General features: G+C 35.0%; 1 protein-coding gene and 1 long non-coding RNA gene across 2 annotated transcripts; one reads left to right on the forward strand and one right to left on the reverse strand.

Moving 5' to 3' along the window:
• Positions 1-33: 33 nt before the first annotated feature.
• LOC136807937 (uncharacterized) lies at positions 34-8,250 on the reverse strand. Its single transcript, XM_067064565.1, has 6 exons — positions 7,965-8,250; positions 2,059-2,120; positions 1,644-1,871; positions 1,243-1,326; positions 748-775; positions 34-279 (listed from the first exon to the last, which is right to left on the reverse strand). Exons 1-6 carry the CDS (start codon positions 8,113-8,115, stop codon positions 188-190), a joined length of 645 nt encoding a protein of 214 aa, XP_066920666.1. The 5' UTR covers positions 8,116-8,250; the 3' UTR covers positions 34-187.
• Positions 274-2,215, forward strand: LOC136807938 (uncharacterized). Its single transcript, XR_010846724.1, has 2 exons — positions 274-477; positions 1,635-2,215. It is a non-coding gene; the product is annotated as an uncharacterized lncRNA (long non-coding RNA).
• Positions 8,251-13,074: the final 4,824 nt, after the last annotated feature.

Here is a 13,074-nt window from a genome sequence, read left to right on the forward strand (position 1 = left end):
TCTTTTGTTAGGTATTGATTATTTTATAAAAGTGTGAAAACTTTTCAATTCGATATTTAAAAAACACTCTCTCAAAGCGTTTGAGAAAATATTCAGACTTATAGTGATTTCAAGATTGTGTTTTTTTGGCTCTTAAAAGACCTTTTTTGACGTTTTAGTCCATTGTCATGAATAACATTTGTTTATTTTAGTGAATAAAAATAAACATCACGATCTCAAAGATGCAATCGAATAGATAAACAAATCTTACCTCACTGGTTTCTGTGAGACCAAGATCCTCTGAAGAGAAAAATCAGAAAAATGTTGGTTAGTTTGAGAAGATGGGTGTTGTTTAGTTGAAATAGATTGAATAAATTGTGTTAAGAAAGGAATAATTTGTCTGTAAAAACGGCTTAAACTTGAACATGTATTGAACAATGGCAGTCTGAACGAACTTTATGAAATTGAAGGATTTTCAAATAATGGAAAAAATCTACTGTAAGTGATGATTCTTTACTTTGTAAAAACATTTTTAATTAATTTTGCAAAGAGTTTTTGACTGCCCTTCTTACAACAGTTTTAACATTTGCCAAAGATTTTCCCTCATAACCTTTGATTTGGGAATCTCCAAGACACGTTTCATGCCTCAACTCATTTCCTCAGATATTTTTTATTTTTTCACTATTTGAAGTACAACAAAAAATTGAATGCATTTTTAGTAGTCTTGACTAGTACTGTACTCTTATTAAGATAAAAATCAAAGCAAACCTTCCAAGTCATCTTCTGTCCCATCCATCTGAAAGTATAAAAAGAAATTATAAGTTGAAAAAACATATTTTAATAAAAATCAATGTTCATAGATCTGCACAAAGAAGGTCTATTTTCAAAGTTCTGACACAAACATAAGCTCTGTGGCAATACCTGGATTTTGATGCTGGGTATGGCTTTTATTTTTGGGCTACCAGATTTTTACAATCAAGACAAGTTATAAGTATTTTGTGACAAATGTTTTGCAGAGAAGTTTCAAAAAAATCCTATCAGGCTATTGCTATTTACTTTTCAGATTTTCAAAGAATGGAATAAAAACTTTTTGAGCAAATAAATCATAACATCAAAAATACATTTGAATAAAATGATTCAAATATTTGTATAGGACATTAACTGAACACCAGACATAGGCTAAGATGTATCTAAAAATATCTAAAAAAGAGATAATTGAGGAGTGAGAGGTGATTGGGTTTTAAAATATTTTGTCAAACATACCAGTGTGTCAATAGAATCCATACTTAGAGATCCCGGTAATCTTCTACTCATTTCTTGACGTAATGAAGCAACTGATCGTATGGACTAAAAAAGTAATAATTACGTTCACCAAAATATAATTCCCTTGGTTGAGCTTTTCAGAAGTAAATTTAAATTGTCCCAGAACCATGGACAATCCAGTGTTTCAAGAGATTTACTTTTACTTATTTCTGAATTTGACCGAAATGTTTTCCTAGCTCAAAGCATTATGTAAATGTCAACAAATTCACCCCTCTTAATTTTAGTTGGACGGAGGAGCTTCTGGGAATACTTTTTTAAGAAACAAATAATAATTAAAACTATCAGTCCTCAAAAATGTTGGTAATTTCAACTTTCGTAATTCTTGATTTCAGATAACTCACTGAAGTTTCAGAACCCATGCCAGAGTCAGCCACTGAATGAATACTTCCATCAGTTTCATCATCACTGTACTCTATAGAACGTGGTGTTAGAGGTAAGAGTAAATTTTCACAACGTGATCGACCAATTTCTTTTCGTATGGATAATGGACGTTGGGATTTCCTCGTAATAACTGAATTGGATGTTGAAGTTGTGTTGGCAGTCATAACCAAGACAACATATTTCTCACCCTAAATAGTGAAAATATCAAGCTTGAAGACTTAACAGAGCTTTAAATTATTTTTGTGGACTCCTTTACTTTGGTGGCTAAAAATAAAAGAACGTGCATTAAATCTGGATAAAATCTACAACAAGAAACAGCTAATGTCAAAATCAAGTTGGTGTAAAATGTAAAAATTATTCCATATTTTTACTTACATTTTCTGTTTTGGTTGCAGTGACTAGTTGCAAAATGTCCCTGAACTCTTGCCTTGCCCGCACTATAAAGTAAAATGCATTTGTTTTTTAGATTTATTACTTTATTTTTTTACAATGAAGTTATTTAAGAATACAAAATTCAGTACCAGACAATGAACTCATCTCCTTGAAATCAATATCTTTTTTATTTTTTTTACTTCGTTAGAAAAAAAAACACTTCAGCAAGTTTAATACACCATTTGCCCAGCAGAATTGTTGCTTTTTACATGTTATATTAAAATGAATACTCTTTGGTACCTAATAGCCGGGGGGTTTGGAATAAGCGGGGGGTTGGAAAAAATCTCAAAACTTAATAAGCGGGGGGGGGGGTTGGAATAAAAATGTCCTGGGTGGAAAATTTTTGAAAAGGAGGCTAATACAGCAGAATTAGGACAAAAGAGGGAACTTTCAAAAACATTTTCCCAAAAATTAATAAGCAGGGGGGGGGGGTTGGAATAAGAATGTCCTGGGTGGAAAATTTTCGAAAAATTAATTAGCGGGAGGGGACGGCTATTAGGTACCCGAGAGTACTGACACTTCTTTTTTGTAAGCCAAGCTGGGACTGAATTATATTATTGTAAAGGCATAGAATTTCTTCCTCATTTATCTGATTTAAACTAGGGAAGAACTAAATGCGGTTAAATCTCAATTTAACAGCTAAGGATCTAGATTTAGAGGTGGGTCTTGCAGTTATGTTTTGCATATTTTCAAACTAAATCTGACCACAAATTTTGTGTTATTTTGTGTATACAAATCAAGATAGTAGATGGAAATACAAAAAGGTCTTTATTTTCTTATCATTATTTCGATGCTGGAGGTTTTGATTACCTAAAATGTGATTGTGATTTTATAAATGTCAATATTATGACCAGGTATTCAAAAGTTGCATGAGATGATTTGGGAATGCTCAATGTCTTGAGTGCTTCAGTAAGGCGCTCTATCATAAAGTCTTTTCAAATCTCGACTAATGATTTTGTAGCGTATGAGGAGGGTTGAACACTGGCCCTACTATTTGACATCAATGGTTTTCAGCACCTTGCATGACAGACGGACGTATAAATGTTGCCATCCCTTAACATCATCTATTTCTTTCAATCAGTAATTCTAAGGGTTTGACTTTTTATTATCTTTAAATTCTCAGACCTAACCAAGAATTTGATGCTAGGATCAGACTGTCAAAAATCCTTTCTGATTGGATGAAAGCGCTGTAACTTTCATTTAATTTAGATGTTGCTTTTTAAACAACTGCACAGCCCTTTCATGATTGGCCAAAACAATCAATATTGAGGTGATGGGATAACTAAATATTTGGCATATTTTCTAGGGGGGTACTTTTTTAGTTTCCTGGTAATTTAGTGAGCCTTTAAAGTGTAGGCTTTTTCTCATCTTCAATTGTCTGAAGAAAGGGAATTTGATGCGAGAGTTACTTTACCAAAAAAGAACCCTCAAATAGAAGAAAGAAGAAGAATTTACTACTGTATCATAAATATTTTCATTTTGAAGAATTGATGCAAACAAGTGGAAGTTTTAATTTTATTGGTTTAATCGAAATGGGGGATTTGGAAAACTTCCTATGTTTGATTTTTTGCACGAACCCCTGTAACTATGGGACGAGCACCCTGTTGCTAACATTTTTGCTTGAAATCTAAACTGAAACCACTGAAAATGAAAGTAAAATCGGCCCACACATCCCTTAATCCCTTAAGCTTAAATTTTAGTATAAACATAAACTGTTAGCCGTAAATGTTATTCAAGCACAAGGTGATCTTCAAAGAAATCGGTGCCTTTCTGTAAACCTAGGGATGGAAGTGGTAGATCAAGTCATAGACCTTTTTGCCTTTCCATCTGCCATCTTGAATCATATGCAAAATACATTTAAACAAAAAATCTGTGCTGTGGTTAAATTAAGTTGGAATATAAATATGCAAAGCATGCAAGTTTACACAAAGATTATAAAGCCAACAAAGCATCTTACAAGAAAGAAATACTAGTACTCTTTAGAACAATAAAAAAATAAAATTTCATAATTCAAAAAGAATACTTATATACAAGCAAACAAAAGCCTTTTAGAAATCTGTTCTTAAAGACACAAGGTATTCTATTCTAAACTAAAGCCATTAAAAAAATCTGAAAAAACAGAATACACACACAAACTTTCAAAATAAGATCAAGATTACGGGATTAACGAAATTACTTTTGTTTTCGATTTCAAGCCAACTTCTTAGCAACAGGGTGCGTGCCCATAATCAAACAGGTGTTTTGATCTGTACAAAAAAACAAACATATAAAATTTTCCAAAACCCTTATTTCGCATAAACTAATAAAAAATGAAACTTTTCCATATTTCACTTTTTCTCACCAATTCTTCAAAATTAAAATATTTCAGATTTTAAAGTTCTTCTTTTCAATGTTTTTAAGGGTGGCTTTTTACAGCAGCCTGTGTAGTTCAAGGCAGGGAGCCAGGGAAGTAATCAGTGGAAAGACCACTTTCTTTTTTGTTGCAGATTTCGATATAAATTCAGGCTTTTCCAGGAAGAAAAAAGCAGGAGATTGACAAAAACGCATATAATTAACTTAACACGCCCAAACGCGAGCGGAATTTTTTACCAAATTGCGCACATGAATCAATTTTAGAGATTACTCACTTTTGTTATAAATCCGCCAAACTGCTCACTCTCGTAGATCTTTTTTATGTATATATACACAGTTGATATTTTTTTAAAGAAATCTTTATCACTCAGTTCTTATAGAATCTTGTACAGTGTAGCTGGAACCTCGATATTCCAGGATTAGAACAAGCTATACCTGTTATCTTTTTTTCTTTAAAGAATCAACAAGCCATCAACATTGATAAATTGCACACATTTACTCAGAAACTTTTAAAATTATCCGACTTTCTTGAAGCCGGTCGGAAATGAACCAATCTGGTTGTGTACCGGAATTCCTATGGGAGTTCTTTTCCAAAAATTGTAAAATAGCTAAGTCGGCAAAACAACTTTTCCCGGGGGTTTGTGGAAAAACAGAACTGCTATCATTTATTTTTTATTTAACCAGATATTTAAATTTGGGCTCAAAAATACTTAAATAAATAAGTTAATAATATTCAATATAATATTTGTATCTCTCAGAAAATAAACACTTACAGAACGACATTGTTTACCATTTGGAATACCCCCGTATTTGAACCATTCTATCGTGGGTGCAAAATAGGGCGGAAACTAAGTAGCACCCTCAGTGCAAGATTGCCGCCTCATCTTTATTCGACCGCGCGAGAATGCGAGCTAATCATTTTTTTCTCGCGCGCCCAAGGGGAAGAGGAAAGTGTTCGATATTCTTTGAAGGAAAAACGTCAGAAACAAAGCCAAAGACCAAGGGATGTATTTTGTTGTTGAGAATCGATCCTATGAAAATGAAAAAATTTCTGCTTTGCGCTTTTTTCGGAACGCTGAAAAACTTCAATCTTCCTTTAAGGTAAAGAGGTTGCGAGATTTTGGTTAGCGAGGCAAAAATCGCTAAAAAGCTGGTAAAATCGTAATCCTCAAATTTCGAAGTTCCAGCCCTTAAAATATAAGGCTGATGGAATTTAATGTTATGTTTACCGTAAGCCGCCCGCGTGTTCAAAAACCTGCCGCATCAAGTTGTCATTATTTGCCATTTTCTCGAAAAGTTGTCATTATTTTTCCTCCCACTTGAGCAGAGAACAAAAATTTTCGAAGTTGATATCAAAACAAACGGCCCGTGGCTTTTTTAGATTGTTAACAACCCAAACGGCCCTCTAGAAGTCTTTACGGTGTGAATTTAATTTTGTCATATTGTGGAGATAACATTATATAATTCTCTAGCGGGAAGAAAAAGATTTATCTCTTTAAGCTCGTACAAACGGGAACCAAAAGAATCAATAAAAACACGAGAGTTCCGGAGACACAAGAGGAGGTTGTGTATCTATAAGGAAAAACGAAAAATCTGGTAAAAATAAATGTTTATGGGAAAATAATGAATAATGAATAATGAAAACTTGGCCGCATCGAATTCTGAAAATCGTCATTTCGGTAAACATATCATTAATTTCCATCAGCCTAATTGATACGCGCGATTTTTAGCTCACCAAACGAGATTGACGACCACCGCCAACGTTCGCCATCTTTTCTAGGGTGCGCACTCGTCGGGATTTTTTGCGTGGAAAAAGTCGAAAATCAAAATTAGAACATTCCATCCATCATAACTCATCCTAAACAACTCCAAACTTGTTCATTATTTATTTTTAAATACTCAGAATTTATCAGAGAAAACAAAGAAAAAAACCCCATCCCATTACCTACCTTCAATAAAAAGATATACCATTTATTAGACATCAAGGTGAAAAAATGGTGACTCGGAATTCGTGGCACCACCGTCGACCTTGACCACCATTTTTCAAATGGCTATCGCTATTGAGCTGGATTAGTTATAGACTCGCGTTTTTTTTTAATAAAACGCGGGAAAGATAGTACTTTAGTTTATCACGTGGTAGCCTTTTCGATAATCTACGGGCCGTCTTTAAATCGAGAAAAAAGAAGAAATTTCGATTTTTCGGCACTTTCCTGAAATATTTATTAGGGCTACCATATATCATTGGAAAGCTAAGGGTTTCAGCTTTTCATTGGTAAAATTTGTTTTTAGCTATCATTTCCAGCTCAATAGCGATAGGCTAAAGTCCAACAGTCATCGGGCCGATTTTCAGACCGCGCCAGCAAAACTCCTCACGCCCCGCCACGCGGAAGGCTAGATTTCATCCGCCATTTTTGGCGCGATTTTGGTGCTTCCGAAAATTATTTCTTGCTGGCGTGGTGTAAGGAGGCGATTCTTTGAAAAGGTGATTTTTTTGTGGTTTGAAAATGGAATAACTTTAGGAATACTTAACCAATTCTAATAAATGACCCCTCATTTTTCTCACAAAGGTAAGGACTTTCAAATAAAATTAGTTTGGTTTCTTAAAATTGAGGGGAAAATTTTGGCCTGTCCACCCTATCTTTTCTTCCGAACTGTTCCGAAAATGATTTTGACAAGATTAAGGCGACCAAAATTAATAAGTTTATGCCCAATCGATCGCCCTTTTTAATAAAACTTTATAAAGATTTATACCACCCTGAAAATCTTTTGCTAAAAATAAGATCGCTATCAAAAGTTAGAAGCTGAAAACACGACCCTCGACATGGCCCGAGAATTCTCGGGCCTCTTCGGGCCATGTTCGGGCCGAGAGTCCCTATCAATTCTTTTGGCCCGAACATGACCCGAGTCATTCGGGCCATGTTCGGGCCATGTTAAATGTTAAATTGATTCAGCATGTCCAGTCAAACAAAATAGTACAAAATAAGATTCTGTTTTGTTTATATCACTCAACAAAATTTTACGAGCTTCCCGTGGACACGCTCCAGTTTAAAACCAGGACCAGTCTACTAGCAAATATTTCCACCCTAAGTATATTTATAACTATGTTTTCATACCAAATAAGACATTTAATATTTATATGAATTTACAACATTCATATATTTAATATAATTAAGAGAAACCAAGTTTTTCTCAAAGAAAATGTTAAAAAAATTCAGTCCTGAAATTACACGCCTGTTTAAATCATGTTTTCAAAAATTGGCCCGAGTGTGGCCCGCGTGTGGCCCGAACACGGCCCGAATTCTCGGGCCAGCTCGGGCCATACTCGGGCTTTACGCGAATTCCAATAAAAGTTTTGACCCGAGAATTCTCGGGCCATGTCGAGGGTCGTCTGAAAACTCACTTTCCCTAACCGCCTTTTCTATAACTGCGTTTTATAAAGAAAAGAAGATTGTTAATTTCATGGAAGTTTAATTTTTAAATGACTGCAGTAGCTTTACCTTTTGTGTTAGGACTATTTAATTGTTTTCTGAAATGATTCACAAGTTCAGCTTGTCGTGCTTTTCCATTGCGTTTCTGCAAAAACTCACACACTGCTTCAATGGTGATAATCTCATCATTTTCTTTGTCAGCCATTACATTATATATCATTCATTAAAAATCTGTATTCTTTTCCATGTAATTACAAAAGAATCAAATTTTCTCTTTGCACTTGGTATTTTCCAAAAATATCATGAAAATTTTCAATGTTTACAATTTGGCCACTGCCTTTTCGCCATTATGGAGTAATTCACAGAACATATACTTGCTCAGTTGTTATATTTGTTCCCTTCGTTCGGGTAAATACAAATTGCATTGATTCGAAGATTTCCGATATCTTTCAAAAAGCGGACCGGTAATAATGCGGGAATATTTTACGCGGGAAAACAAAATTAATGCGCGAAATTATGGAAGCCCAAATGCACAACTAGCCGTATTGTATAAGGGTTGCGAAGCGATCCAGACTTCACCTCAATTCGCAAGTTGCTAGCAAAATAAGAGACACTCTAAAAATCCCTCTAATAAAGCCGCTATAGAGAAAGGGTCGTAAGAGCCTTGATGCCCCAAACACACCACATAATCTACCCTGAGTATCAGAGGTCAAGTTTTCAAAGAGAAAATATTAACCTCTGAGGACAAGGTTGGGTTTTCCAATCGGAAGGCGCTGCATTGCAAAACGTTCGAAAATTGTCAATCGAATTTTGTTTTTAAAATGCAGAACACAATTACGTCACTCAAGAAAGAAAAATAACACAAAAATCGAATCAAAACAAAAAGAATTTCGAGTGAAAAAAATAAAGTGAACTGATTAAAAAGTTTTCTTGTTATATATCTATCCTGGCTAATCCGAAATATGGGATCTATCAATAGAAGAATAGCTACTGTAAAGCTGTTTTTTTTCGAGTGCAGTCATGTTGCTGAAATTCAGAAGTTCTGCTGTGCTGCTAGTGCTAGACAAAAATATTTAGCTGGATATTTTGTTGTGGTTTGGAGACGTGTTTGGAGAATAAATTAAGGCAAAGACTTTGAGAAAGTCTAAATCTTTCTGATCTTTGATGAGGGTGAATACTTCTAATGACACCCATAGCCCTGATGCAAATGTTTCACTCGATCCAAATACTCAAAATTTGCTTTGGACCTGGAGGATAGGAGTTGGATAGGAAATGTTTTAGATTCGATTAACTTATTTACACTTGACACTACAGTACAGTTTGCGATAATAAGAAGTTAGAATATTTACTTCCAATAATAGTGATTCATTCTTGGCTTGTTTGCTGTGTGTGTCAGGAACGATGAAGTCTTGCAAAAAAGGGTAAGTCGTTTAATATTTTAGAATTACAGCTGGCATGAATGAATAAAATCGCCTAGCATTTTTTATCCCAAATGGAATGAAACTTTTCTCCGTTTGAAGAATTTCTATGGGCCCTATTCCTAGGGAATAAAACACTCAATTTGTGTGCTATAATAGGGTATTTACTTTTTCTGAAGTTAAGAAAAACAACCAGAGAGTTTGTTTTGCGATAGTTGTTTCAATTTGACTCATCTATTAAGACAAAAGGTGAAGCGTGACGCTGCAGATCAAATCTGTGTTTTGACTGAACTCACCAACCTTTTAAAGGTACAGTCTGTTTATCGCAACAACTCATGCTAAATTTAAAATCCAATGAGTGTGTTCCATTTTGCTTCATAATAAAATTGTTTCTTTAAACTTATGCTGTTCATTTTTGAAAATGAAAAATAGGGACGATTCACTCTTCATCCTTGAAAGATAATCTGGAGATATTTTTTATGATAGAGAAGGAGTATAAAACGTTAAAAAAGATTTCTCGTTTGTGGTTTAAAAGAGCCTGGTATCTCGGGGTCTTTTGTCTTCATCATAAAGTATGGAAATGTTATCAAAAGGGACTGAAAAATTGTCCTCACTGATCTGACCCGTACGTCAGTTAGGTACAATTGCAAGGAAAATCTAGTAGAAGTAGCAAGCTTTCGCAAAGTTCCCTACTGACATAATCGTTCCGCCTTTCATTTCTCACAATTTTTCTGAAAAAGCAAATCAGACATGATCCGCAACCTCCTCTAACCCAAACGAATCCAAAATGTGAAAATTATCTACTTTGCGAGCGTTTTTCTACAAGATCTTGTATTAAAAAAAAAACTTTGTCTTCACAGCTCGAATTTATTCGCGCTGTGATACTCACGGTACACATAATCCACGGCAGTACACAACACTTATCTGATATTCCGATGGTGTATTGGCGGCCGCCCACGCTAAAGCTCTGAAGGAGCGGGCCAATATCACCGGAGACCTACAGTAGTAATCGTTTGATGTACCGCATCACAGTCGTGTCTAGCTGTCCTTACACTTTTTACTTGACTATCGGTTGCACCCGACTGAATTTAGCATGAAAATCTCTGCTGCCTGAGAAACCTTACAGAAAAATGAAAAATGGTAACCCAAAGGTTCCAGATGTTAAAATTTTCCCGACCTTCAGTTCAGAGCTTTAGCGTGTCGGAAGAAAATTTCTACATCGCGAGTACCAGATAAGCACAACACCCGCCGCCGCCCGCGCAAGGCTCTTTTTTTCCCTTCTAGTTGTTCTAGTGTAAATAGGGCCTTAATAAAATCGAACGATATTCGTCGAACGATCGAACATTTTTATTCGAATCACGAATCGTCTGTCGAAATCATCAAAACATAAAAATGAAACAAAAACAAAAATGTACAAGGATGGCTTGTTGGTTCTTGGGTAGTTTTGATTTATTTCTTGACAAATTCGACAAATTTGATTACCTTCTCCGTGCTTCTTTATCATAGAATATCCACTTAGTTTTGCAAGGTAGGTTTCGTTCACTAAAAGAGCACTCCTCCCGCCCGACCGCGCGACTTGCAAAAACCTCTCATTGATTGACCTTATTTGATACTTGATACTTGGTGTTAAAAGTCAAGGGATGATGAAGATCCTTTCTGTTACTGTTCAAACCAATTTTTTTCCATTTAACAGCAAAATAAACATTTAAAACCGAAGAACCACTGCTTAGATTGCTTAGATGCGTGCCGCCCGCGCGGCAATTTGATCAACTTCAAATTCTAAGTCCGTGTTTCGGCTTCGGGTAATTTTGTTGCTGTTCACTGCTAGGGTACACCATTTTAAAACGGCATTTTTCACAGTCCTAGCTACCAAACCGAGAAAAATTTCGTGGCTTCAAGCCAAACCATTCAAGGTCATTTTGATGAAATCATCGGTTTGAACATGTGATTTATATAGCAATTTTTATAGCAAATTTTCGCTTGGGATAGAAGTTAAAGGTACGTGCACACAATATAGCAAAACTGCTTCGCTCATAAATTCGCTTCGCAAAAATATTGCAAAATTGGGCTTCCATCCGGGGCTTCCATACGAAATTAAACGCAAGCACGATATTTTTAGTTCTCGCCTCATAGGTATATGGAAGCCGAAATGCACAAAAATATTGCAAACCTAGTTTTGTGCTTTGTAAACCTAGGTTTATGCTTTAAAACCTAGGTTTACGCCCCGTACCACCTGATTGAAATCCTTTGTTCTCTGGTTTCCTTTTGTTTTTTACATATAGCAGGGCATATTATTATATTTTTCTGATAAGCAAAAACGAAGCTATATTGTATATTTTGCCCATACTTTGATTACGACGATGCTACAATCCTGGACGAAAAGTGTGAGACAAGAGTAGAATATGAATATGAACTTCAGGCCCCCTCCCCCAGTGGTACTGCTACTAGTAATGTTGAAGGGTATTGGAAAAGTCGCTGGGAAGGCTGTTTGCACTAAACATTGACACTAGGGGGACCATTCCACTGTTTTTCAGCATTCCTCAGTGTTTTCCTCAAACATTAAAGTCCATGATTGTAGATTGGACACTTACGCTCGGCTTTTTGCATTTTATCCCAGTATATCCCATAGGCTTTTTTTGGGCTTCACTTACGTTACTGAGTCCCCATAAAGAATACCATGGTGTTTGCTAATGCATTTCTCTAAGAAATGTGTCATAAAAATATATCTGACAATATAAAGTTTTGAAATTAATGAGATAATTTCAAAACCAAGGAATAAGTAATATCTTACATTTGCTTTTGAATTGCGTAATCTTTTGCTTTCGAAAGCCAAAACCAGGATATTATCTAGCACTTGTAAGTGTAAGCATTAAAATATGCAGGGAATATCGTTTGTGTTTTTCCGATGTATTTTCCAGACTCTTGAAAAGACTCTTGAAAAGATTCCTCGCCTTGTGTACTAGTCAATCTGAGTCTCTTGTTTTTTTTGGCTCTCATAAATATTTCGCAGATTTAAGTTAAATAGTTCAAAAAAAGATAAATATTTTTTCTGGAAACGATCTTAGAAATGACTTGAAATGCTTTTTGAAAAGCAAAGGGTTTAAGACCACAAAAACTAGCCCACTATATAAGAATGATTCATTGTAACATTTTAAGCTTATGCATGATATCAAAGGTGAAAGTCTAATTTATTAGCGACAGGTTTTTACTGGTGTTATCAGTGAATAAAATATAATATTTTGTCATTTTCTAAAAACAATAAATACAATTTACAATACGCTAAAAGGTGCTATAATGAAAAAATTATATAAAGGAGTATAAAAATTAGCCCGAACAACTAGGTCAGAAGAATCTCTCCTTGATCAACCAGTACAATTGGAGAAGTAGACCGAAGAATGCCAAGATCGCAAATGCCTAAGATAAAAGTAAAGATATAGACGTGTGCAGAGGGAAATTGAAAAAATTTTAATCAGGTAAGACTTTTCATTGGGGAAAACTTCGCCACTTTTATCAAAATATTTGTCAATCTCTTGAAGTTGTCTCGAAAAGGTTGTCGTCGGGAAAACTAAAATCTTCTTTATCTTTTACTGATTAATCCCCCCCCCCTTTAAGATAAACTTTTTGAGCCAACCCGTTTGTTGGGGATGTATTTTTATTTAAATGAATCCTGGCAAATATTCTTACATTACAGAACTTTATGCAGTTACCAGCAGGATATTCTTTTAGAGTATGTATTCTAGCCTCAAAATTATGAATACAAC

Source organism: Clytia hemisphaerica, unplaced genomic scaffold (genome assembly GCF_902728285.1).
Source record: "Clytia hemisphaerica strain Z4C2 unplaced genomic scaffold, Clytia hemisphaerica genome assembly, whole genome shotgun sequence".
NCBI classification, from domain to species: Eukaryota; Metazoa; Cnidaria; class Hydrozoa; order Leptothecata; family Clytiidae; genus Clytia; species Clytia hemisphaerica.

Bases quoted from the DNA above. Each gene is read 5' to 3' on its own strand.
- LOC136807937 (XM_067064565.1), bottom strand. From the start codon at position 8,115: ATGATATATAATGTAATGGCTGACAAAGAAAATGATGAGATTATCACC. The intron at 1,327-1,643 runs GTGAGTTATCTG...TTACTTTTTTAG, and splicing joins GCATGGGTTCTGAAACTTCA to TCCATACGATCAGTTGCTTC. The intron at 776-1,242 runs GTATGTTTGACA...TTATACTTTCAG, and splicing joins TGGATTCTATTGACACACTG to ATGGATGGGACAGAAGATGA.